General features: G+C 39.8%; 1 protein-coding gene across 6 annotated transcripts in view; it reads right to left on the bottom strand.

The window, feature by feature from the left end:
* The window catches only part of VPS13B (vacuolar protein sorting 13 homolog B), an 869,883-nt gene that overhangs the window by 106,529 nt on the left and 735,790 nt on the right, over positions 1-27,564 (bottom strand). For all 6 annotated transcript variants that reach the window (XM_033202375.1, XM_033202376.1, XM_033202379.1 and 3 more), the window contains exons 40-41: positions 11,919-12,115; positions 1,318-1,499 (exon numbers count right to left, since the gene is read on the bottom strand). In XM_033202375.1, coding sequence (XP_033058266.1) covers positions 1,318-1,499; positions 11,919-12,115 — 379 coding nt within the window. The remainder of the gene's footprint in view (positions 1-1,317; positions 1,500-11,918; positions 12,116-27,564) is intronic.

Genomic DNA, 27,564 nt, shown 5'->3' with positions numbered 1-27,564 from the left:
AGGCAAGATGCTTAACAGCAGCTGTTTTTTTTTTTTTTTTTTTTTGAGATGGAGTCTTGCTCTGTCGCCCAGGTTGGAGTACAGTGGTGTGATCTTGGCTCATTGCAACCTCTGCCTCCCGGGTTCAAGTGATTCTCCTGCTTCAGCCTCCCTAGTAGCTGAGATTACAGGCACGTGCCACCATGCCTGGCTCATTTTTTTGTATTTTTAGTAGAGACAAGGTCTCGATCTCCTGACATCGTGATCCACCCGCCTCGGCCTCCCAAAGTGTTGGGATTACAGGCGTGAGTCACCATGCCCGGCCAGCTATGTTTGGTTTTAATCTGATTTTCTCCTCCTCCCTTCATTACATGTAGGTTAAAAACCTAATACATGAATCAAAATGTATCACCTAGAAAAGGTTTGGTACAGAACATAAAGATTGAGAAATAATTGTTCAAATAACAATAGTAAACTTATAAAAGGCCACTTTTGGTGTGTGGGAAAATTTAAACTTCCTTCTAAACTTGTAAAAATGGTACCCCTTTAAATTAATTTGAGACTGTGCCTGTCTTTTGTGGAAGGTGCTCATGCTTTTGAAATCAGGCAATACCAAGTATTTTTGGAATCTATTTGCTACTAATGTAATGACTCAGGATGCTGAACAAGAACAGACATATTTCTTTCAAAGAGATCTGATATGGTTTGGTTGTGTCCCCACACAAATCTCATCTTGAATTCCCACATGTTGTGAGAAGGACCCGGTGGGAGACAATTGAATCAGTGGGGCAGGTCTTTCCTGCACTGTTCTCCTGATAGTGAATAAGTCTCACGAGATCTGATGGTTATATAAAAACTGGAGTTTCCCTGCACAAGCTCTCTTTGCCTGCTGCCATCCATGTAAGATGTGACCTGCTCCTCCTTGCCTTCCACCCTGATTGTGAGGTCTCCTCAGCCATGTGGAACTGTAAATCCATTAAATCTCTTTTTCTTCCAAATCTCATGTATGTCTTTATCAGCAGCGTGAAAAATTAACTAATACAAGATCATAATTGGAATTATAGTAAAACTAACTTCCTTGAAAAATTCTCATTAGGTAGCATTCAAAAACATGTCAGCTCAATACCATTGATAATTTATATAATAGGTTCATAAGCTGGTTCAGAAGTAAAGGTTATGCCTGTGTTGCCAAGTCAACCCCAGGATAACTTTGCCACTGCTCGCTTTATACTTCCTGAAGATATGTTATCTAAGACTGATGACTTCTGTTCTGAAAGCACTCAAGAGAAAATGGTAAGTATTAAATGGATGTTATTCTGATGCTAAAGTAAAGAGTACCTGTGCCTAGTTGGTCAAGATGATGACAAAGATGAAATTCCAGGTGAGCAAACTGGAAGGAAACGCAAAGGGATGGGACAAACCATGGGGTAAAGCAGGAGTCAACTCTGGTACAGGCAGCCAAGGCTGTTGGAGTCACAAGTGGATCACAAGTGCTTTGAGAACCAGACTCACTTGTAGAGCTATGGGAAAGAAGTCATAAAAGAAGTTCAATAACCAAAATTGCCCAATATTACATGAGTGAAATGTCTTTTTATAAGGATTTCTAAAACTAATACTGAAAATTCTATAGTCAATATTTTATCAAATCTTCTCTATTTTCTCAAGTAAATTAGTTATTTTTAAAATCTAAGTTCGTTTTTGGCTGGGTGCAGTGGCTCATGCTTGTTATCCTTGTACTTTGGGAGGCCGAGGTAGCAGGATCACTTCAGCTCAGGAGTTCGAGACCAGCCTGGGTAACACAGTGAGACCTCATCTCTACAGAAAATTAGCTGGATGTGGTGGTATGCACCTGCAGTCCCAGCTACTCAGTGGTTGAGGTGGGAGAATTGCTTAAGCACAGCAGGTCAAGGCTGTCATGCACTACATTCTAGCCTGGAATCACATTGATTATTCTCTATGAATTCTTCACAGAAAACTTTCAAAGGATTCCTCAAATGCCAACTCATGCTGATCTATCTCCAAATCAATTTGCTTCCATCCACATCTCACAAAACTTATGGGCCATTCGTTCTGTTATTAAGATCAATGCAGTTCAGATTGTGACTCTGCCACTCAAAAACACAATGCTTCAGTGTCACCATAAATATTTCACTTTTTTTTTTCTTTTTTTTTTTTAAGACGGAATCTCACTTTGTCGCCCAGGCTGGAGTGTAGTGGCGCAATCTAGGCTCACTGCAAGCTCTGCCTTCCAGATTCACAGCATTCTCCTGCCTCAGCATCCCGAGTAGCTGGGACTAAAGGCACCCGCCACCACTCCCAGCTAATTTTTTGTATTTTTAGTAGAGACGGGGTTTCACCGTATTAGTCAGGATGGTCTCGGTCTCCTGACCTCGTGATCCGCTCGCCTTGGCCTCCCAAAGTGCTGGGATTACAGGCGTGAGCCACTGCGCCTGGCCAAATATTTCACTTTTGTTTTACTTCTCCAGATTGTCCATACCCATATTCCCATAGGGATCAATCAATATTCTTCATTAAGCACTCACTCCCTACTGTAATGGATGCCATAAAAGTTATGACCTTGTCCAGAAGAATTAGGGTCCCATGGACAATTACAATGCATGGGTCCTCTCTTGCCCATCCTCTTAACACTATTTTATACAAGTTAAATCTTTATTTTTTTTTTGAGACGGAGTCTCGTTTTGTTGTCCAGGCCAGGCTGGAGTGCAGTGGCACAATCTTGACTCACTGCAACCTCTGCCTCCCAGGTTCAAGTGATTCTCCTGCCTCAGCCTCCCGAGTAGCTGGGATTGCAGACGCTTGCCACCACGCCCAGCTAAGTTTTGTATTTTTAGTAGAGATGGGGTTTCACCATGTTGATCAGGCTGGTCTCGAACTCCTGACCCCAAGTGATCCACCCACCTTGGCCTCCCAAAGTGCTGGGGTTACAGGCGTGAGCCACAACTCCCAGCTTACATGAGTTAAATCTGATTAAAACGAGTTAAATCTGATTAAAATGAATAGTGAAGGTATCCATAGAAGGGAAGATGTCTGCACATGGTGGCTGCTGCTGTGCATAGGAAGCATGCTGCCTAGATTGCATTAATACTAACAGGAGCACAAAATCTGGGAATTTGGGATTGTTGGAGGAGAACAACAATCCTGTTAATTGTGGATCACCGAATTGATGTTGTCCTGTTAACTGTAGATCACTGAATCGATGTTACCCTTTCCCCACTACTCACTGTCTTTCACTCCCTTCTTTTCATGCTGAAATATGCTCTGTAGCTATCACAGCCTGGCTCCCAAATCCATGAGGAGCCTAAGGACAAGCAATGTGATTTACAGTGTCCTAGGAAGAATTGTGACGGGAAACACTAAAGAAAGAAATCCTTGATTTTCAAAGAACTCACAGTCTAACTGGTGATACTCAGTACGTAGACATTTACAAAAATTACCAAACAGAACCAACCCCCAGGAATAGGCAAGCGGGAAGTGCTGCCAGAGTGGAAACACAAGAGGAACTTAATGGCATGGGTGAATCATGTGGGATTTTCAGAGGTGTGAATCTTCCATTGGGTTTTGAAAGAGGTTGTGAAACAGGCTGGTGAAAATGAAAGCTAGGAGCATTCCAACATGTTTACTGAGTTGTTTAACCTCAAAGAGTTTAGTTATGTGGTGTAAGCATTTACTGCAATGCTAGTAAATCTCCATTGCAGACAAAGAAAACAGACTTTGGAGCACTAGGTTATTGACTATGCACAAAAACACAGCTAAGTATATTCTTAAAACATCTATAATGGGCACAGTAATCCAAGTAACTTTCTAGGAATTTGTAGAGTTAACAAAAGATTTCATTGGCAAGATAAAATTAAAACTTGTATTTATTCAGAAAGAGGAAGATATATTAGTTGTACATGTATTTTATGCATTTGAACTCTTTCCCTTATACTACTCATGTAAGTTTTTAGAAATAGGGCACAATGTTAGTCAAAATATTACTAAAAATCCAGGCAAGAGTTCTATGGGACCAGTTTTTAAAAATGGGTACACAGTCTGAGGGGTTTATCTGAAGCATTTTTCTGGCCAATTACAGTTTTTGACACTCTGATATTTTCCAAGATTTATTTTTCTAACTCCTGAGAGTGGCAAATATTATAATTTATTGCAAAAGTTTGCTAAAACATCATGAGTATCTAATACAATCTTTACTTGTAACAAATTGGTTGATTCTTCACTTTTCCTAAATTAAATGCACAAAGCAATGGTAAGACATATTTTTAGGTATATACAGTAGCTCCTGAATCATAAAATCATACTCCAGTAAGCATTAGTGCTAGTACCACTACTCTAGTCAGCAATACTCCTTCAATCTTGAAATCCTGACTAAAATGGTTACTAGGTTAATCTGTATGCAAAAATCAAAACTTTTACTTAAAAACCGGAGTCAACAAAATCACACACTTCTTAAACACATAATGTGGTAAATGTAATTTGAATATACTTTAACTCTATTTTACAGTAGCACATTTATAGTTTTTGATATTCTTAACTTAAATCACCATTATATACTGTAAAAGTAGCATGTATGTGTTTATCTTTTACCTAAGGATTAAAATGATCTAAGTACAATACGACTAAATAGTCATAAATATGAGTGATGACTCTGCTAGAGACTTGCAGCAGCTACATTTGTATAATTTCCCTAATTAGGTACAACAGTGGACTTTAATCTGATTCAGATCTCAAAAGGTCAAACATCAGATGTATAATAAGCAGAAAAAGAAAAGTAAAAAAATCTCACAACTTATAGTATTTGTATTTCAATACTTCCGCTTTTCCCAAAAGACTTTCAAAACAGGTCAAATTCATGGCCAATGGCAGTGTTCACAGAATTATCTGGTGCTCTTCACTTTTAACATGCTGGAAAATAGCTCCTGGAAGCAAGACCTCTCAAATAGTAATAAACACAATTCATGATTCAGTAATTTATTCAGAGGGTTATTTAAGTGTTATTTTAGAACAGTGGAAGCATTCTAGACAGTGAGAAGGATGGCAGGTGTTTTATTTATACCTTCATTTTAGCCAAAGAATTACTTACCAACTGTCCTGAGTGACCTATAGAGGGGATCAATTATTTAAACAAGGAGTGCCCAGTACATCTAGATGTAGACTGATCCTATCTTAATGGCACTGTGGGGACCCAGGCACAATCCCTAAAGATCCAGCCCTGAATGTCACTTCTGTAAGGATCCCTTTATGGTAATAAAGATTTTATAGTGTAATATAATATAGCATAGAGATTAAGACGTGACTTGCTCCTCCTTGCTTTCCACCATGATTGTGAGATTAAGCAGAGAATGACCAAGGTAGGAGAACCCAGAATGAAATCTATACACTGCTATAATTTATATTGTAGTATTAGGCAAGTTATTTCACTTGGCTAAATCTCAGTATTTTTCATTTATAAAATGAGGACAGAAATTAGACCTACCTTTTTCAAATATTACATGAGTTACTGCATATAAACTACTTAGCATGATGTCTACCATTCGATTAAAAAAAATGATGAAAAAAATCCATTCTTCTTTTTCTTGTTGGCAAGACAAGGTACCATCTGGCTACATAGGTTAATGTTAATTGATTCTCTTTAGCTTCCTAAGAGGGATCTCACAACAGCATATTGGCATTCATCTCAATGGGGCACTGTCTCTCAACGTTGGTTCACATAAATTCTCCCCTACCCACTGCATGAACACTGCTCTGTCCATCCCAGGAGAGTGCTGAATGGGTGAGAGAGGATGCAGGAGGATGTGTGTGCCTGTTGCACTGTGTTTCTTCCACTCCTTACAATGGTTGTTTTTCAAATGTCTTAACCCTAACTCAAAATAACGAGCACACTTTTATTGTAATCCAGTATACACATATAAAACAGGGGAAAAGGTTTTCTGAAAATATGACACACACTATTTTTTATTGTGATAATATATTAACATATATAGCATAAAATTTATCATTTTAACCATTTTAAAGTGTACAGTTCAGTGACATTAAGTACATTCACACTGTTGTGCAACCATCACCACCATGCATCTCTAGAACTTTTTGATTTTCCCAAGCTGAAACTCCATGTCCATTAAACCCTCACTCCCCATCCTTCCCTCCCCACACCCCCTGGCAGCCACCACTATACTCTTTATGAATTTGACTACTCTTAGGATCTCATATAAGTAGAATCATATAATATTTGTCTTTTTCAAACTGTTTTCTATTTTATTTTATGTTATTTTAAAAATTCCAGTTGTAACCAGCTATTTCATAATCCATGAATGTGCTCCAATTTGTAGTTTGAAAAATAACCTTAAATGAGCCTTCAGGTAAAACACTCCTTTAAATCTAACTTAAAAAAAAAAAAAAAAAAAGGAAGCGTAATCTCCTAAGGTTCACAGAGTAGGCAACACAAAATAGAGAGCTCATAAGCACCATCATCCAAGAACTCTGAGACCTGAGCAGCACCTGAGTACTTTGGGGATGGTGTATGCAAGAAGGACTATATGGCAAAGGCCAATTCCCTGGAGGACTTCGTATACAGAGCTCAATCACCAACTAAAAGAAAATAGCGATGGGCCTCAAAAGCAAACCTGGGGAAAAATGTAAGTATTCCTTCCACTCAAGGAAGAGAAGACAAGAACTCAGCTTTAGCCCTAGGGAAGGGTAAAGGAAAAAATTTTCTGGATAAATCCTGGATTATACAAGCGTGTAACTAGAAACACAGGTGACAAAGCAGTTCCAAACGTCAAGATTTATGTATAAATGGCTTATAACACTAAACAAGTTACCCAAAAATCTAGATACATCTAAAAGTGCAGACCCAAGTAGCCAAATGGAGAGAAACAATATCTAGAAGGCCACTGTCACTTTTTGGGAGGAGAGAGTTCAACCAGCAGATAGAAAAGAAATGATTCAGGGACTTATCCATCATTGTGCTTTCTCTGATTCCTCCACTGCCTTATATACAAGAATCAAGGCTTTGGGAAATGAAAAGGAGTTCTTCACACTCACACACTCATACACACACAGGCTGTGGATCACTGTCTCAAAGATTCCAAAATATGAGTGGACAGTGATTTCTTTAATGAGATATTAAGGGAGTAGGAAGAAAAAAAAATATATATATATATATTAAAAAGCACATCCAAAGATGGAAGCACTCCATACAACTCACCAGAGGTTTAATTTTTATCACATGAACAAAGAGCCATACACCCTTAAGCCATTTCTCTTTCCAAGATGCCTTCTGTCATAAGTCAGCATTTTGGGGGTAGAAATAAAAAGTCCTTATAAGCAATCCGCTCTCACGTGCTTTAATATTGTGAGAAGATGACTGTGAAACATGGACAGGAAAGTACCAAAGCCTTGGCACAGATCAAGAATTTAACATTATCATCAAACAACTTATACAGAATTAACCAGACATACATATTGAGATCTGCAGTTACTATTGTGTTATATGATAAATGTCTGTAATTTGTGTGACTTTCCACAGCCAAAATAAGTATTTCTGGAATTAGCTCTTTAGGGGTGAAGGTAAGAGGGAATAAATAAAGTAAAAAGTTCTTCTGATCCATCAGAAGACACCTGATTGATTTCAAACCCAGGGAACCTGCCAGTGTGGCCCAAGAGAGTAGGGCTCACGACTCCTTTTCCCTTTTGTTCCTCCCAGGGCTAGTCACCTGGTAAGAAGCTGCCAATTGCAAATAAGAGTGTGTGCTTGCTGGATGTCTTCTGTTTGCTCTTTTGACCCACCTTCTACCATTCCCCATCTTCTTCTTTGCCTCCAGAAGGGAGCTTTCTGGGCTGCACCAACAAGCTACTTTGTCCTCCGGCTTATCCTTGGATTCAGTCAGTGGGAGGTACCCACAAGGTGACTTAGAAGGCAGAAGGGGAGTGAGGTAAGGGTATGTATTTTCCCGGTTCCTTTGTAGCCAGATCTCTGTACATTAGCTGTGTTCCTCTACCAAACATAGCTACAAACATCAACTCTGAGTTAGAGTTTTGATAATGGCTCTATCACTTGGCTTCTTTTGGCCTAAGACTGGGACAGTTTCCCAGGGTTCCTAGCCCACACTTTTGTAGTTCATTAAACTCTCCCCAGTCACCCAGTCTGAGTAGCCACCTGTTTCCTGTCAGAACCTGACTGATAGGAGGTTTACTTAGGCTTTGGAAACAGGCAATGGGTGTGGACAAATACATACGTGATGGGAGTAAGATAAACAGCTGAAATGGATAGCATGACCAGGGCTCCAGAGGCTGCATCCCTTGCCTCTAGTCCAGTGTACAGCAAATAGAAGGGGAAGGCTTTCAAAGGTCACTACTATAAAGGTCAACATTTAATTCAAATGCTCCCTCCCAAAAACCATAATATGATCAAGCAAACCATTAGTTAAAGATATAAGAACCTAACTAATGACTCATTTTTTATTTTTTGAGACAAGGTCTCACTTTGTCACCCAGGCTGGAGTACAGTGGTGTGATCTTGGCTCCCTGCAACCTCTGCCTCCTGGGCTCAAGCAATCCTCCCACCTTGGCCTCCTGATCAGCTGGGACTACAGGCATGCACCGTTATGCTTGGCTAATTTTTACATTTTTTTTGTGGAGACAAAAGTCTCACTAATACTGCCCAGTCTGGTCTTGAACTCCTGGGCTCAAGCCATCTTCCTACCTCAGCCTCCCAAAGTCCAGGGACTATAGATGTTAGCCACTGAGCCCAGTCCATTATTGACTCTTTTTTGTCTTCAGTCATTTGTACCGGTGGCTCCCTGTCATCCATTGAACTGGTTAGCGCCTATTCATTCCTTAAAGTCTCAGTTTAGAAATCAATCTCTCAACACCAAATAGCATAATGGTGATGGAGCCAGGCCTTAAACCTAGGTCTTCCACCTTGAAAGGTGTAATAGGCCGGGTGCGGTGGCTCACGCCTGTAATCCCAGCAGTTTGGGAGGCCGAGGCAGGTGGATCACGAGGTCAGGGAATCGAGACCATTTTGGCTAACACAGTGAAATCCCATCTGTACTAAAAAAAAAATACAAAAAAATTAGCCAAGCGTGGTGGCAGGCACCTGTAATCCCAGCTACTCGGGAGGCTGAGGCAGGAGAATGGTGTGAACCTGGGAGGTGGAGCTTGCAGTAAGCCAAGATCGCGCCACTGCACTCCAGCCTGGGTGACAGAGCAAGACTTCGTCTCAAAAAAAAAAAAAAAAAAGGTGGAATAGAGGTCTTCTATCTCTATTAAATACTACCTCTATTTACATATTTAGAGTGATGCCATTACCACAGGAACATTAAAACTGCATCTCAATTACAGGCAAGAGGCTCCTCTTTTTAAATTAGGCTTCATGGGATGTATTTTTGTGACCTTTCTTTCAGTAATGTCCAATAGTCTGATGTAAATCCTTCTCAAACCACTGAGACCATCCCTTATAAGACAATCTCTAATAATAAAAGTACCAGTTTTTGTCCAGATTTAGATTTCTCATGTGACAGAATATACTGAGGCTAACTGTAAAAGCTTTCTGTCTGCATGAAACATTGACATATTATCAAATCATTACTCTTTTCTTGCTAGAAACTGGATGAAACAAATATAATCCTTAATATTGTTTTATTATGTTGACTTTCAAACCAACTCTTCTAATTTAATTTCATTAATATCAATTTCTACCTGAAAAATGATTAATCTCAAACAATTTAAAGTGAGATCCATTGTGAAACATTAGGTAAGGTGAAAATCCCTGGTGAGGACAAAGATCTGTGATTACAATGTCAGACGCTTGGTGAAAAATTGCCTGAATTTGATTGTCTACCTAAATTTCTGTTTCCTAAAGGCTCCACATTTCTATACTGCTAAGCTTACCACGAAAGTAATTTTTATAAATGTTTCAGATTCAGAGATATTAACGTTCTCTATAATGCTTCTTTCGATGATGGAAATGCATTACTTCACAATTAGAATCAAGAAGTCATTTCTAACTTGATACTATTAATAAAACTCAGATTTAAAAAAATCAATTTAGTTATCCATAGCTCTGTTTTCTGAGATTTCCTGGTATTTCTGAGATAACCTAAACTTAGAAAAGGCAATCTTTCCATCCATGAAATAATTCATCACAGGATGGGTGTTCTTTTTATTGCTGAACTATATGCAGGTAAAATTAAAACACTACTTCTAATATATTTTCAGTAATTCTATAATACTAACTAAACTGTTAGGAAAGTAAATATTTTTAAAGAGCCCAAATGACCTAGAACTAGAATATATGAAATATAAAACACAAAACACATTATCAAGCATACAAAATAATCAATGAAAAAGACTATGAGGCTACAAACCAAAATGTAACAGAAGTTATCTCCTTGTGATTATGGGCAGTATTGTTTTATTTTCCAAACGTTCTTCAGTGAACATATATTAATAAAAATAAATATTTCCAAAGAAAAAGTATTCACAATAATTTATAATAAAAAGTAGGAACTGGAATACAAAGTGGTGTGCTATGATTATAACCTCCTAAAAGCATGTACACATACGGGCAAAAATAACAGTAACAGAGAAAAGAAAAAACATTTGATTTGCAAGGTACTGGAATGGTGGATGGTTTTTTTTCTGTTACTGTCAGAACGTTGTTTCCAGGGAAAGAAGAAGGTATTACATAAAAGGAATAAGATAACAACACTAAGCCAGCCCATCAGGAGAAGTGGCACGTAGGGCATCCACAGCAATGAACAGCATAGCCTCACAGTACACGTGATAGTATTTGATCCAAGAAAACTGTTCCACTGGTTGTGGTTTACTTTGTTTATTGTCTTTTATGGGGGCATGAGCTAAGGGGCTTAGCAGGTGTGCGTAAGCTAGAAGTACTGAAGAATAGATTACTTAAGCTATTTTTCTCTACTGTAAATTAGTGGATGTGTTAAGTAGGCAAAAACTGAAATGAGGATAATCTGGTCTAGTGATTTTGTGTGTGTGTGTGACAGGGTCTCGCTTTGTCACCCAGGCTGGAGTGCAGTGGTGAGATCACGGCTCACTGCAGCCTCACCCTCTGGGGCTCAAGAGATCCCTTCCCCAACAGCTTCCCAAGTAGCTGGAACTACAGTTGTGTGCCACCACGCTCAGCTAGTTTTGTATTTTTTTATAGAGGTGGGGTTTCACATTGCCCAGGCTGATCTCAAACTCATGGGCTCAAGCAGTCTACTCGCCTTGGCCTCTCAAAGTGCTGGGATTACAACTGTGAGCCACTTTGCCCAGCCAGTTCTAGGGATTCTTTATTGCCAATGAAGCTTTATAGGTGGATAAAACTTTATCTGTATAAAATCCTTTGGGTATGAGTTATTTTGGTTAGGTACACAAGTTTCTTAGTGTCTGGAGGCTTGTCGTTTTTCTTTTTTTTTTGAGAGAGCTGGACTTTGTCGCCCAGGGGAGGCTTGTCTTTTAAAGTTTTAAAAAACCAATTAAGATGAAAATATTTCTAAAATTTACCTTTTAGAAGGAGACAATTCAATTTTTTTTAAACATTTCTTTTAATGCCCCAGGATAATCATTACTCATATTGATTATGATGTGATTAAGCTTCTGTTGAGGTGTGTGTATGACTGTATTCCTATTTTGAAGTTTAGTTTGCTTTTTTGCATTTTTTTCTTTTTATACTTAAGGAACAGGTTCTTAGGGCTCACAGAGCTGTATTATGAGTAAAAACACAGGATTTTGAGTACACAGACTTTGAAACATCAGATTTTGTCTTTCTTTGTGGTTCTCATCTGTTGTTCAGACAGATGCAGCTGCTAGACAGCTGAGCTACAGTTAAGTGAGGGGTCACTAGATAGGAAAAGATGACTTGATCATTGTTTCCCAGTGTAATACTATCATCTCATCTTTCACTGAATTACCTTTGGTCATCAGCTCCATTTTGACTGCTGTTCAAGACAATTCTCCAAAGATCTGAAGATACTAATGTCTTCTGGTCATTCACAAGATTGACATCCGGCAACTGCAGTTCACAAACTTTGCTTTCAGACAGACTAAATTCTCTAAATGCAACAAAAACCTTCTGGAGTTCATCCCAGTATTCCAAACTACAAGGAACCTATGTTAAAATAAAAATAAAATTTAGAAATTGCAAATAGAAACTATGCTTTTATATTTGCTGAAATTCATATTAAACCTTTATAAAAGTTATAGCATTAAGACCTTTAGAGGAGAATAAGGTTATAAAAGACAGTAGTTTAGGATTTCTTTTCATATTATTATATATTCATCCTGTTTATTTTTAAAGAATATTATTCAAGAATAATACATAAAAACAGCCAACATTTTAAAAGTAATAACGGAGAACAAATTCTGCAAGGTGTTAAATGTATTATAAACCCATAATAAGTAAAAGGCTAGTGTAGTAACATACAAATAGATTAAAAGAATACAATAGCAGAGAAAGGGCTAAGTACAGATAAAATCTTACTATGTAATGAAGGTGCCAGCCAGGCACAGTGGCTCGTGCCTGTAATCCCAGCACTTTGGGAGGCTGAGGCAGGCAGATCACCTGAAGTCAGGAGTTTGAGACCAGCCTGGCCAACATGGTGAAACCCCGTCTCTACTAAAAATACAAAAATTAGTTGGCCGGGCGTGGTGGCATGCACCTGTAATCCCAGCTACTGGGGGAAGCTGAGGCAGAGGAATTACTTGAACCCAGGAGGCAGAGGTTGAAGTGATCAGCGGTCACACCAGTGACTGCACTCCAGCCTGGGCAACAGAGCAAGACTGTGTCTCAAAAAAAAAAAAAAAAAAAGGTAACGAAGGTGCCACATCAAATAAGTAGGAGAAAGATGGAAAATGAAGTTTGCAAGAACTGACTAGTCACTTGGTAAAACCAAGGGGGTCCCTACATCATTCTTTACACAAAAGTAAACTCCAAAATGATAAAATTGCTGAAGGCTAAGAAGTGAAAGTGTAAGAGTGTAAGAGAAAAAAACATGCTAATATTTCAAAAATGTTATAATAGGGTAGACTTTTGTATGTATGGCATGAAACCCATGACAAAATCAAAATTAAAACAGTAAACTGGGATAAGACAGGTAACATTTGATGACAGGTGAAGGAATATTCATTCTGATGGGAGACAGCTCTTACAAATCAATGAGAAAATAATACATAATCACAGAGAAAAGACAATTTTACAAGTTCCTCAACTGTGCCAAATGTCTACTGCAAGCAGAACATCCCCCGGCCGTGCTTCTGCATCACGCCTGTGGGACTTGGGAACAAGGGGAACCAATGAAAACATGGTGCTCATGCTGCTTGCCATGCCACAAGCAATAGAGTTCTTTGCTTCTGACCAGCAGTCTTATTCCTTCTGCCAGCACCCATGAAACACTAACAAGATAACTTACTAGCTTGCACTGGGTAAAATCCCAGACCCTCACAGCAATTAAGAAAAAATATAACCAGCCGGTAAACACAAAAAGATAAAAAGATACTCAACTTCACCAATACGCAAAGAGATTCAAATTAAAACAATAATGTAATATTTTATTTACTAACCTTTCAGTTGAAGAAGACTGACAGGTCTAAGTACCGTACAAGCATGAAAAAAAACAACTTTTCTTTGTTTTTGAGAGAGAGTTTTGCTTTTTCACCCAGGCTGGAGTGAAGTGGCACGATCTCGGCTCACTGCAACCTCCACCCCCTGGGTTCAAGCAATTCTTCTACCTCAGCCTCCTGAGTAGCTGGGATTACAGGCAGGTGCCATCACGCCTGGCTAATTTTTGTATTTTTAGTAGAGAAGGGGTTTCGCCATGTTGGCCTGGCTGGTCTCGAACTCCTGACCTCAGGTGATCCACCTGCTTCAACCTCCCAAAGTGCTAAGATTACAACCATGAGCCACCACGCCCAGCCAAAACTTTTTTTTTTCCCTAGGAAGTACGCTTCTAAGAGTTTGTTTTACAGAGATTCCAAAGCAAGGAGTGTGTGCACACATATATACGTATATACATGTGTGTATGTACTTCAGTACCGTGTTTATTAATAAGAAAAGGTGAAACAAGTCGAATATCTGTCAACAGATTGGTTACATGTAACATGCAGATCTATAGAATGTATTTCTACACAACTGTTAAAATGAATAAAGAATATCTCTATGCCAGGCGTGGTGGCTCATGCCTGTAATCCCAGCACTTTTGGGAGGCCAAGGTGGTGGATCACCTGAGGTCAGGAGTTCGAGACCAGCCTGATCAACAAGGTGAGGAACGCTGTCTCTACTAAAAATACAAAAATTAGCTGAGTGTGGTGGCAGGTGCCTGTAGTCCCAGCTACTCAGGAGGCTGAGACAGGAGAATTGCTTAAACCCAGGAGGTGGAGGTTGCCGTGAGCCAAGATTGTGCCACTGCACTCCAGTCTGGGCAAAAAAAGAGAATATCTCTGTATATTAACACAAAAGACATCTAGGACACATTAAAGTATTTTGTTTAGGATAAGAACATGTGGGTTAATTCTATTTGTCTTGAAAAATAAAAGAGTGGCTCAGATGTGTTTCCTTTTTTGGAAGCATTCCCTAATTACCATCCTCAGAACTGATCACTGCCTCTCTGTGTCATGTCTATAACTAGGTACACTAACATAGGACTCACTATATTTTGTAATTACATATTTATATGTTTGCCTCCTTTAGCAAACTCTAAGATCCTTGAGGGCAGAAATGGCACATGATTTAAAAAAATATTCCTAGCACCTAACACACTTTTGAGGACATAATGGGATCTCAAAAAAGCTTCTTTAATGAATAGATTGCTCCTTTTTTTTTTTTTTTTTTTTTTTTGAGGCGGAGTCTCGCTCTGTCGCCCAGGCTGGAGTGCAGTGGCCGGATCTCAGCTCACTGCAAGCTCCGCCTCCCGGGTTTACGCCATTCTCCTGCCTCAGCCTCCCGAGTAGCTGGGACTACAGGCGCCCGCCACCTCGCCCGGCTAGTTTTTGTATTTTTAGTAGAGACGGGGTTTCACTGTATTAGCCAGGAGGGTCTCGATCTCCTGACCTCGTGATCCGCCCGTCTCGGCCTCCCAAAGTGCTGGGATTACAGGCTTGAGCCACCGCGCCCGGCCTAGATTGCTCCTTAACCTTTGTTTCCTAAGTAAGTAATTCTCAATCTTTTAACAGGAATAAATGTTGAAATAAATATTACCTCCACCTATAATTAAGTTTCTTTTCTTTAAACAGTGACTTGAGCATCCATATATGATGAGATGCTGGAAGGAAGAGGGGAGAACAAAATGGATATGCAAAAGAGGGCAAATGTCATGAAATAGAAGCACACGTTCTGGTTAGTGCTAAGTGACATATCCATGGCATTATACTTTTAGCCACCATTTCTTGAAATTTTCTTTTTTCTTGTTTTCCATGACATAATTTTCTCTAACTTCTTTTTTCTGGGTTATTGTTCCTATATTTTCTCTCAGCCTGAAATACCTCTATACCCCTTACTTTCTCACTGTCTCATGTTTAAATCCTTCACATCAATCAATAACCAAATCGACCACCACCTATCTCAGCCTTTTCACCTCCCCGATGGAAAAATCCTTTCCCTTTTCTGAACACAAATAATTTTTTAAAATGGAAATGTCTTTTACAGTGCTAATCACTGTATACTTCATGTTATAGTTATTTCTGTACATGACATCTTCTCTTGTGGACACATTCCATGAGGGAATCATTTCCATTTGGCTAAGCTTTGAATTTTCACAGCACCTGGGAAAGTGAATACAGCAAATGTTCAAAAAGAGTTGCTGAATAAATGAATGAATAATTCATGAATGAATGAATGAATGAATGTACACATACTGGGTGGTTCAAACCATCTCTGGCACATGAAAGATTTTCCACAAAGAAGTATAGAAGTTGAAAGCATGAACTTTGGATCAGATCTATTGGGATTCAAATCCTAGTTCCATTAACATTTTCTTGGGAAAATTAATTTTTCTTTTTCTTTTCTGAGACAAGGTCTCACCCTGTTGCCCAAGCTGGGGTGAAGTGGCGTGATCACAGCTCACTGAAGCCTTGACCTCCCTGGCCCAAGCAATCCTCCCACTTCAGTCTCCCGAGTAGCTGGGACCACAGCCATGTGTCACCATGCCTGACTAATTTTTGTATTTTTTTGTAGAGACAGGGTCTCCCTGTGTTGCCCAGGCTAGTTTAGAACTCCTGGGCTCAAGCAATCCTCCTACTTAGTCCTCCCAAAGTGCTGGGATACTAGGTGTGACCCACTGTGCCAGTCCCAAATTAATTTTTTTTTTTTTTGAGGCGGAGTCTCGCTCTGTCGCCCGGACTGGAGTGCAGTGGCCAGATCTCAGCTCACTGCAAGCTCGGTCTCCCGGATTTATGCCATTCTCCTGCCTCAGCCTCCCGAGTAGCTGGGACTACAGGCGCCCGCCACCTCGCCCAGCTAGTTTTTGTATTTTTGGTAGAGACGGGGGTTTCACCATGTTAGCTAGGATGGTCTTGATCTCCTGACCTCGTGATCCGCCCGTCTCGGCCTCCCAAAGTGCTGGGATTACAGGCTTGAGCCACCGCGCCCGGCCCCAAATTAATTTTTCTAACAGAAGTTCCCAAATATGTAAAAAGGGGATGAGAACATAGCTACCCTCATGAATTTTCGTAACGATTAAATAAGACAAAGCATTTTATTTAATACCACATGGTAAGATCTTAAGAAATGTTAGCCAGGACGGGCGGAGCAAGATGGCTGAATAGCAACAGCTCCAGTCTCCAACTCCCAGCGTGAGCGACACAGAAGAGGGGTGATTTCTGCATTTTCAACTGAGGTACTGGGGTCATCTCTCTAGGGAGTGCCGGACAACCAGTGCTGGTCAGTTGCTGCAGCCTGACCAGCGAGAGCTGAAGCAGGGCGAGGCATCACCTCACCTGGGAAGCGCAAGGGGGAAGGGAATCCCTTTTCCTAGCCAGGGGAACTGAGAAACACAACACCTGGAAAATCGGGTAACTCCCACCCCAATACTGCGCTTTAAGCAAACGGGCACACCAGGAGAATATATCCCATACCTGGCCAGAAGGGTCCCACGCCCACGGAGCCTCCCTCGTTGCTAACACAGCAGTCTGCGATCTAACCGCAAGGCAGCAGCGAGGCTGGGGGAGGGGTGCCCGCCATTGCTGAGGCTTAAGGTAAACAAAGCCCCTGGGAAGCTCGAACTGGGTGGAGCTCACAGCAGCTCAAGGAAACCTGCATGTCTCTGTAGACTCCACCTCTGGGGACAGGGCACAGTTAACAACAACAACAACAAAAGCAGCAGAAACCTTTGCAGACACAAACCACTCTGTCTGACAGCTTAGAAGAGAGCAGTGGATCTCCCAACATAGAGGTTGAGATCTGAGAAGGCACAGACTGCCTGCTCAAGTGGGTCCCTGACCCCTGAGTAGCCTAACTGGGAGACATCCCCCACTAGGGGCAGACTGACACCCCACACCTCACAGGGTGGAGTACACCCCTGAGAGGAAGCTTCCAAAGTAAGAATCAGACAGGTACACTCGCTGTTCAGCAATATTCTATCTTCTGCAACCTCTGCTGCTGATACCCAGGCAAACAGGGTCTGGAGTGGACCTCAAGCAATCTCCAACAGACCTACAGCTGAGGGTCCTGACTATTAGAAGGAAAACTATCAAACAGGAAGGACACCTATACCAAAACCCCATCAGTACGTCACCATCATCAAAGACCAGAGACAGATAAAACCACAAAGATGGGGAAAAAGCAGGGCAGAAAAGCTGGAAATTCAAAAAATAAGAGCGCATCTCCCCCTGCAAAGGAGCGCAGCCCATCGCCAGCAACGGATCAAAGCTGGTCAGAGAATGACTTTGACGAGATGAGAGAAGAAGGCTTCAGTCCATCAAACTTCTCAGAGCTAAAGGAGGAATTACGTACCCAGCGCAAAGAAACTAAAAATCTTGAAAAAAGAGTGGAAGAATTGACAGCTAGACTAATTAATGCAGAGAAGGTCATAAACGAAATGACAGAGATGAAAACCATGACACGAGAAATACGTGACAAATGCACAAGCTTCAGTAACCGACGCGATCAACTGGAAGAAAGAGTATCAGCGATTGAGGATCAAATGAATGAAATGAAGCGAGAAGAGAAACCAAAAGAAAAAAGAAGAAAAAGAAATGAACAAAGCCTGCAAGAAGTATGGGATTATGTAAAAAGACCAAATCTACGTCTGATTGGGGTGCCTGAAAGTGAGGGGGAAAATGGAACCAACTTGGAAAACACTCTTCAGGATATCATCCAGGAGAACTTCCCCAACCTAGTAGCTCAGGCCAACATTCAAATTCAGGAAATATAGAGAAAGCCACAAAGATACTCCTCGAGAAGAGCAACTCCAAGACACATAATTGCCAGATTCACCAAAGTTGAAATGAAGGAAAGAATCTTAAGGGCAGCCAGACAGGAAGGTCGGGTTACCCACAAAGGGAAGCCCATCAGACTAAGAGCAGATCTCTTGGCAGAAACTCTACAAGCCAGAAGAGAGTGGGGGCCAATATTCAACGTTCTTAAAGAAAAGAATTTTCAACCCAGAATTTCATATCCAGCCAAACTAAGTTTCATAAGTGAAGGAGAAATAAAATCCTTTACAGATAAGCAAATGCGTAGAGATTTTGTCACCACCAGGCCTGCCTTACAAGGGACCCTGAAGGAAGCCCTAAACATGGAAAGGAACAACTGGTACCAGCCATTGCAAAAACATGCCAAAATGTAAAGACCATCAAGGCTAGGAAGAAACTGCATCAACTAACGAGCAAAATAACCAGTTAATATCATAATGGCTGGATCAAGGTCACACATAACAATATTAACCCTAAATGTTAATGGACTAAATGCTCCAATTAAAAGACACAGACTGGCAAACTGGATAAAGAGTCAAGAACCATCAGTCTGCTGTATTCAGGAGACCCATCTCACATGCAGAGACATACATAGGCTCAAAATAAAGGGATGGAGAAAGATCTACCAAGCAAATGGAGAACAAAAAAAGCAGGGGTTGCAATCCTAGTCTCTGATAAAACAGACTTTAAACCATCAAAGATCAAAAGAGACAAAGAAGGCCATTACATAATGGTAAAGGGATCAATTCAACAGGAAGAGCTAACTCTCCTAAATATATATGCACCCAATACAGGAGCACCCAGATTCAAAAAGCAAGTCCTTAGAGACTTACAAAGAGACTTAGACTCCCATACAATAATAAGACTTCAACACTCCACTGTCAACATTAGACAGATCAACGAGACAGAAAGTTAGCAAGGATATCCAGGAATTGAACTCATCTCTGCACCAAGCGGACCTAATAGACATCTATAGAACTCTCCACCCCAAACCAACAGAATATACATTCTTCTCAGCACCACATCACACTTATTCCAAAATTGACTACATAATTGGAAGTAAAGCACTCCTCAGCAAATGTACAAGAACAGAAATTATAACAAACTGTCTCTCAGACCACAGTGCAATCAAACTAGAACTCAGGATTAAGAAACTCAATCAAAACCGCTCAACTACATGGAAACTGAACAACCTGCTCCTGAATGACTACTGGGTACATAACGAAATGAAGGCAGAAATAAAGATGTTCTGTGAAACCAATGAGAACAAAGATACAACATACCAGAATCTCTGGGACACATTTAAAGCAGTGTGTAGAGGGAAATTTATAGCACTAAATGCCCACAAGAGAAAGCTGGAAAGATCTAAAATTGACACTCTAACATCACAATTAAAAGAACTAGAGAGGCAAGAGCAAACACATTCAAAAGCTAGCAGAAGGCAAGAAATAACTAAGATCAGAGCAGAACTGAAGGAGATAGAGACACAAAAAACCCTCCAAAAAATCAATGAATCCAGGAGTTGGTTTTTTGAAAAGATCAACAAAATTGACAGACCGCTAGCAAGACTAATAAAGAAGAAAAGAGAGAGGAATCAAATAAACGCAATAAAAAATGATAAAGGGGAGATCACCACCGACCCCACAGAAATACAAATTACCATCAGAGAATACTATAAACACCTCTATGCAAATCAACTAGAAAATCTAGAAGAAATGGGTAATTTCCTGGACACTTACACTCTTCCAAGACTAAACCAGGAAGAAGTGGAATCCCTGAATAGACCAATAGCAGGCTCTGAAATTGAGGCAATAATTAATAGCCTACCAAAAAAAGTCCAGGACCAGATGGATTCACAGCTTAATTCTACCAGAGGTACAAAGAGGAGCTGGTACCATTCCTTCTGAAACTATTCCAATCAATTGAAAAAGAGGGAATCCTCCCTAACTCATTTTATGAGGCCAACATTATCCTGATACCAAAGCCTGGCAGAGACACAACAAAAAAAGAGAATTTTCGACCAATATCCCTGATGAACATCGATGCAAATATCCTCAATAAAATACTGGCAAACTGGATTTAGCAGCACATCAAAAAGTTTATCCACCATGATCAAGTGGGCTTCATCCCTGGGATGCAAGGCTGGTTCAACATTCGCAAATCAATAAACATAATTCAGCATATAAACAGAACCAAAGACAAGAACCACATGATTATCTCAATAGATGCAGAAAAGGCTTTGAAAATTCAACAGCCCTTCATGCTAAAAACGCTCAATAAATTCGGTATTGATGGAACGTACCTCAAAATAATAAGAGCTATTTATGACAAACCCACAGCCAATATCATACTGATGGGCAAAAACTGGAAAAATTCCTTTGAAAACTGGCACAAGACAGGGATGCCCTCTCTCACCACTCCTATTCAACATAGTGTTGGAAGTTCTGGCTAGGGCAATCAGGCAAGAGAAAGAAATCAAGGGTATTCAGTTACAAAAAGAAGAAGTCAAATTGTCCCTCTTTGCAGATGACATGATTGTATATTTAGAAAACCTCATTGTCTCAGCCCAAAATATCCTTAAGGTGATAAGCAACTTCAGCAAAGTCTCAGGATACAAAATTAATGTGCAAAAATCACAAGCATTCTTATTCACCAGTAACAGACAAACAGAGAGCCAAATCATGAATGAACTTCCATTCACAATTGCTTCAAAGAGAATAAAATACCTAGGAATCCAACTTACAAGGGATGTAAAGGACCTCTTCAAGGAGAACTACAAACCACTGCTCAGTGAAATCAAAGAGGACACAAACAAATGGAAGAACATACCATGCTCATGGATAGGAAGAATCAATATCGTGAAAATGGCCATACTGCCCAAGGTTATTTATGGATTCAATGCCATCCCCATCAAGCTACCAATGAGTTTCTTCACAGAATTGGAAAAAACTGCTTTAAAGTTCATATGGAACCAAAAAAGAGCCCGCATCTCCAAGACAATCCTAAGTCAAAAGAACAAAGCTGGAGGCGTCACGCTACCTGACTTCAAACTATACTACAAGGCTGCAGTAACCAAAACAGCATGGTACTGGTACCAAAACAGAGATGTAGACCAATGGAACAGAACAGAGTCCTCAGAAATAATACCACACATCTACAGCCATCTGATCTTTGACAAACCTGAGAGAAACAAGAAATGGGGAAAGGATTCCCTATTTAATAAATGGTGTTGGGAAAATTGGCTAGCCATAAGGAGAAAGCTGAAACTGGATCCTTTCCTTACTCTTTATACGAAGATTAATTCAAGATGGATTAGAGACTTAAATGTTAGACCTAATACCATAAAAACCCTAGAAGAAAACCTAGGTAATACCATTCAGGACATAGGCATGGGCAAGGACTTCATGTCTAAAACACCAAAAGCAACGGCAGCAAAAGCAAAAATTGACAAATGGGATCTCATTAAACTAAAGAGCTTCTGCACAGCAAAAGAAACTACCATCAGAGTGAACAGGCAACCTACAGAATGGGAGAACATTTTTGCAACCTACTCATCTGACAAAGGGCTAACATCCAGAATCTACAAAGAACTCAAACAAATATACAAGAAAAAAACAAACAACCCCATCAAAAAGTGGGCAAAGGATATGAACAGACATTTCTCAAAAGAAGACATTCATACAACCAACAGACACATGAAAAAATGCTCATCATCACTGGCCATCAGAGAGATGCAAATCAAAACCACAGTGAGATACCATCTCACACCAGTTAGAATGGCAATCATTAAAAAGTCAGGAAACAACAGGTGTTGGAGAGGATGTGGAGAAATAGGAATACTTTTACACTGTTGGTGGGATTGTAAACTAGTTCAACTATTATGGAAAACAGTATGGCAATTCCTCAAGGATCTAGAACTAGATGTACCATATGACCCAGCCATCCCACTACTGGGTATATACCCAAAGGATTATAAATCATGCTGCTATAAAGACCCATGCACACGTATGTTTATTGCAGCACTATTCACAATAGCAAAGACTTGGAATCAACCTAAATGTCCATCTGTGACAGACTGGATTAAGAAAATGTGGCACATATACACCATGGAATACTATGAAGCCATAAAAAAGGATGAGTTTGTGTCCTTTTTGTAGGGACATGGATACAGCTGGAAACCATCATTCTTAGCAAACTATCACAAGAACAGAAAACCAAACACCACATGTTCTCACTCATAGGTGGGAACTGAACAATGAGATCACTTGGACTCGGGAAGGGGAACATCACACACCGGGGCCTATCATGGGGAGGGGGGAGGGGGGAGGGATTGCATTGGGAGTTATACCTGATGTAAATGATGAATTGATGGGTGCTGACGAGTTGATGGGTGCAACATAGCAACATGGCATAAGTATACATATGTAACAAACCTGCACGTTATGCACATGTACCCTAGAACTTAAAGTATATTTTAAAAAAAAAAAAAAAAAAAAAGAAATGTTGGCCATTATTTACCGCTCTCATGCTCAAAGAACACTGTGGAAACTTATATGTTGTTACTAGAATCAGTGAAGTTGTAAGAGTTCTGATTATCAGATTTCTTAATAATGGATTGGACTTCTGGCAAGAAAATAATATACTATGAATCTGGATGTTCAGGAACACTGTACCCACAGTTCAATATTATTTTCTGCTATATACCTGTTAAGGTGTGGCCCTCCATATATGCTATGACTTCAGAGATAAAGGAATATATCATTATACATCTTTGCTTAACTACTCTCTGGACTGCCAGTGAGTCAGCCCTGTGGTTTGACACTCATACCAACCAAGGGTGGAAGAGATATGGTAACTGGAGTATAAATCCCTACAGAGACATATAGAAATCTCAGTGGAGGTCAGTTGCCGTGGCTAATTCCTATAATTCCAGTACTTTGGGAAGTGGAGACAGGAGGATTGTTGGAGCCTAGGAGTTTGAAATCAGCCCGGGCAACTCGGTAAGACCCTGTCTCTACAGGAAAAAAAAAAAAAATTAGTTGGGCATGATGACATGTTCTTGTGGTCCCAGTTACTTGGGAGGCTGAGGTGGGAGGATCGCTTGACCCCAGGAGGTCGAGGCTGCAGTGAGCCATGATTGTGCTATGGCACCCAGCCTGGACAATAGATGGAGACCCTGTTTCAAAAAAAAAAAAAAAAAAACAGAAAAAAAAACACACGCAAGCAAACAACAACAAAAACTCAGTGGACAGGGAAGGACAAATGAGTTGAGAAAAAGCATATTAATAATTTAACGATATAGTCACCTTGCTGTGCTATCAAATATCAGATCTTATTTATTCTATGTCTGTATCAAAACATTACATGTGTCCCATACCATAAATATATGATTATGTACTCATACTAAAAATAAAAAATTAAAAAATGTGATTATAAAATGTTGCATAAACACAAGTACAACAAAGGATATAAAACTGCCTATCATCCCCCCCAAAAGAAAAAGCATATTAATATACCTACTGTTTTTAGTAATACAAACAATGGAACGTAAAGTTCAACATAATCTTTTTGGTGGAGAGGTTATACAGAAAATATGCAAAAAATACTTGTTTCTGGCATTGTCTCCTGAAATTCTGCATTAAAATTAATATATAACAGCTTATAAAAATTAGCTGGCACACTGGAAGGCAGAGTAGGACCTTAAGGAAAAAGCACCAGCAAGTTTTGAAGTACAAGGCGAGGGTTGGAGTAGGTCCATAATAAAAGGCAGTCCAAGCCGGGAACCACTGTGTGAAGCCATTAGGTAGCCTAGGGGCAACGAATGTGGCCTGTACCAACAGTGGGGCTTAGGGAAGGAGGAATTGTGGGAGCCTAAAATAAGAGATGTGGAAGAATGCCAAAGAAAAACTTTATTTAGTTCACAACTTGTGTGAGGCTAGCTCTGTAGTTACATACTTCAGCTGGAATATTCTCAGCTACTCTGAAAATTCAGAAAACAATAGATAACTACTATGGAGATACATACCAAAGTATGCCAGTTATGCGTCAGAATTTTCCTTTATGTGCCCTATTTTTTCTCTGTTAACAAAGGCATATTAATAAATTCACTCCAAATGAAACCTCTATTAAAAATTTAAATTGTATGCCTTTATACATTTATAAAAGTCACATACTTATTCTTTTTTCCCATTATAAGAATATATAATCATCCTTCAGTATCCATGGGGGGTTGATTCTGGGACTACCCACGGATACCAAAATCTATGAATGCTCAAGTCCCTGATATAAAATGGTGCAGTATTTGCATATAACCTATGTACATCCTCCCGTATACTTTAAATCATCTCCAGATTCCTCATGATACCTAATACAATGTAAATGCTATGCAAATAGTTGTTATACTGTATTGTTTAGGAAATAATGACAAGAAAAATAAGTCTGTAAATGAGCAGTAGTACAAACACAATTTTCTTTCCTTGAATATTTTTGATTGGTGGTTGCGTGAATACATGGATGCAGAACTGATGGATACAAAAGACCAATTCTATTTGTCTTTAATACATTGAAGCAAAACCTAAAAACAACACTGACAATAATATTTTAAAGATGATTTTATTCAAATATATATTGAACCATAAATTTACTTTTAAAAGCATATAGATATCATCTTTACATTATCTTATTTCTCCATCCTAAAAAAAAATGTCATTGATGTCACACTTTGGATAAAATCCTGCCCCTACCACTTAAATCACTGCTCTATGACCTTGGGCAACTTATTTAATGACTCTGAGTCTCAGTTCCCTCACTTGTAAACAAGGGTAATAAAACCTGTATTGTTTTTAGGCCAAATTAAGGATTTTTGACTTTACTTTCTTTGAAGGGTTGAAAGCAAAGAAGTGATGTCAAATTCATATTTTTCAAAGATTTTGTATACTATAGACAATGGATTAAAAAGAGGCAAGCGGCTGGGAGCAGTGGCTCATGCCTGTAATCCCAGCACTTCGGGAGGCCAAGGCAAGTGGATCACAAGGTCATGAGTTCAAGATTAGCCTTGCCAAGATGGTGAAAACCCCATCTCTACTAAAAATAAAACAAAATAGCCAGGTGTGGTGGTGGGCATCTATAATCCCAGCTACTCGGGAGGCTGAGGCAGGAGAATTGCTTGAACCCGAGAAGCAGAGGTTGAAGTGAGCCGAGATCGTGCCATTGCACTGCAGCCTGGGTGACAGAGTGAGACTCCTTCTCAAAAAAAAAAAAAAAAAAGAAAAGAAAAGAAGAAAAAAAAAAAGGTAAGCATGGATGCAACAAGACCAATTAGGAGGTCTAAGCTAGAAATGTTGATAGCTGAGAGTATGGTTGGTGGCAACAGAGTGGTATGTAGGAGATTCTTGGGACATATCAATTAATAAGTCTTACTGATTGATTGGCTGAGAAGTGAGAGGGAAGTGTCAAGAATAACTCCCAGTTTTCTAGCCTGAGCAGCCATATGGATGCTGATGTCATTTACTGGAATGGGTTAAGACTGATACGTAGTATGTGTGGGTAGAGCAGGAGAGATCAGAAGTTCATTTTTAGCCATTTTGAGTTGCAGGTACCAATGAGCCATCCCAGCAAAAATACTGAAGAAGGGGTTGGCAATTCTGGAGACTGGAAGAGGGAGTTAATTGTGCTGATACACAGCTACAGTTTATTCAGCACTAGCCTTTTGTCAGAAGGGTATAGTGGCAAAACAGAGGGCAATGAAGTTTGGGGTACTTATTTGTAAGGAGATATTTTAAATGATGAACTAAGAACGCAAACTGGTTAAAAGAGGATATGAAAACAGTGAGCTGATGAAAAGAGGAAATCAGAGAACTACAGTCTAATGAATAGTTTAATGAATAACTGTAGTGGGGTTTGTTGAATAAGCAGGGCAGAGAGCTATGAAAGACTGTGAGGGAGCTTGAAATGCTGGAATAATGATTTAGGAGTCACAGCAGTTGTGGATGATGACAAGATCCAGGGCTTGTGCGTGGGAATGAGTAGTTAAGTGGAGTGGAAAAGATTCCCAGAGATATGAGATCAAGGTAGGGTTTTGGCTGGGTCATTTATGGCAGTGAAGAAAAAGGCTGGCAGCCATGGGGTAAGGACTTGTGAGAATGGGAGAGAACAACCAAAAAGTCAGTAGATGGCAACAACAAGGAGGGATGAGGAGAATATAATTAGAGAGAATGAGAAGCAAGGGGACTTGACAAGAGGGTAGAAGAGTAAAGGCCAGTGGCATTGGTGAGCAATGAGAACACTTACCCTCCTGGCCTTGAGATAAAAAGGATGTGAGAGAATGAACAGCCTCCACATCAGAGGGTCGCAATGGTGAACTAGGTCCCAGGAGACAGCGAGATTTTATTCAAGGTAATGGCACAGAAGAAATGCTGGAAGAACAAGTGGAGGTTTAGTGGAGAGTTCACTAATCAAGGAGCAGATGATCCAGAGGGCAAAGTGGAAGGGCATGGAAGGCTGAGGAAGAGGGAGGTTGGTAAGAGTAGGTACCATATCTAGACAGGAAGAAATGCATCTTGTAGTTTGGGTGGTGACTAGAAAAGAAGGAAGTGAAGCATGTGGTGGAACTGACATCTGATATAGGAGGAGTAGAGACAATGGCTGTGGTTCTAAAGGTAACCTACTACTACTTCTTGAGGCCTGGCTTATATGCCATGTGTTCTCAGATTAGTATTCTTAAAGATAACAATGCTATCTTCTTTAACCGTCTTTTATTCTAAAAATATCTTGTTTAATATACTGGTATTTCCATTCAAATTATTTTGCATTCATGCCAATTTTTAACAAACTTTGCATTAACTTAACTCACTAATCCTCTCTTGTCTTTCAGTTAGAAGTTGACAGTGTCCAACTAATCTCTAGGTTAGTGGTGACATAATTAAGCTAAAAACCTAATGTCATCATATTGTTCTTATAACTTCATATGGTAGCAATTAATTATTCTCAAGGAATAACTCTGGGCTCTATTTTGTGTGATCTATTTAAAATAACTTTATTATGTGCTTTTAGGTTTGAAAGAGATGACGTGAATGATCTTTAGTTACAATATCTGTAACTAAGGATTTGTTATTAATGCCTGTACTGAATAACTTGAAGGAAAGATGACTATTC

The sequence above is a fragment of the Trachypithecus francoisi genome, unplaced genomic scaffold (genome assembly GCF_009764315.1).
Source record: "Trachypithecus francoisi isolate TF-2019V2 unplaced genomic scaffold, Tfra_2.0 Lachesis_group7, whole genome shotgun sequence".
NCBI lineage: Eukaryota > Metazoa > Chordata > Mammalia > Primates > Cercopithecidae > Trachypithecus > Trachypithecus francoisi.
The sequence above is the reverse complement of the archived record's forward strand: the minus strand, read 5'-3'. Positions and strand labels throughout refer to the sequence as shown.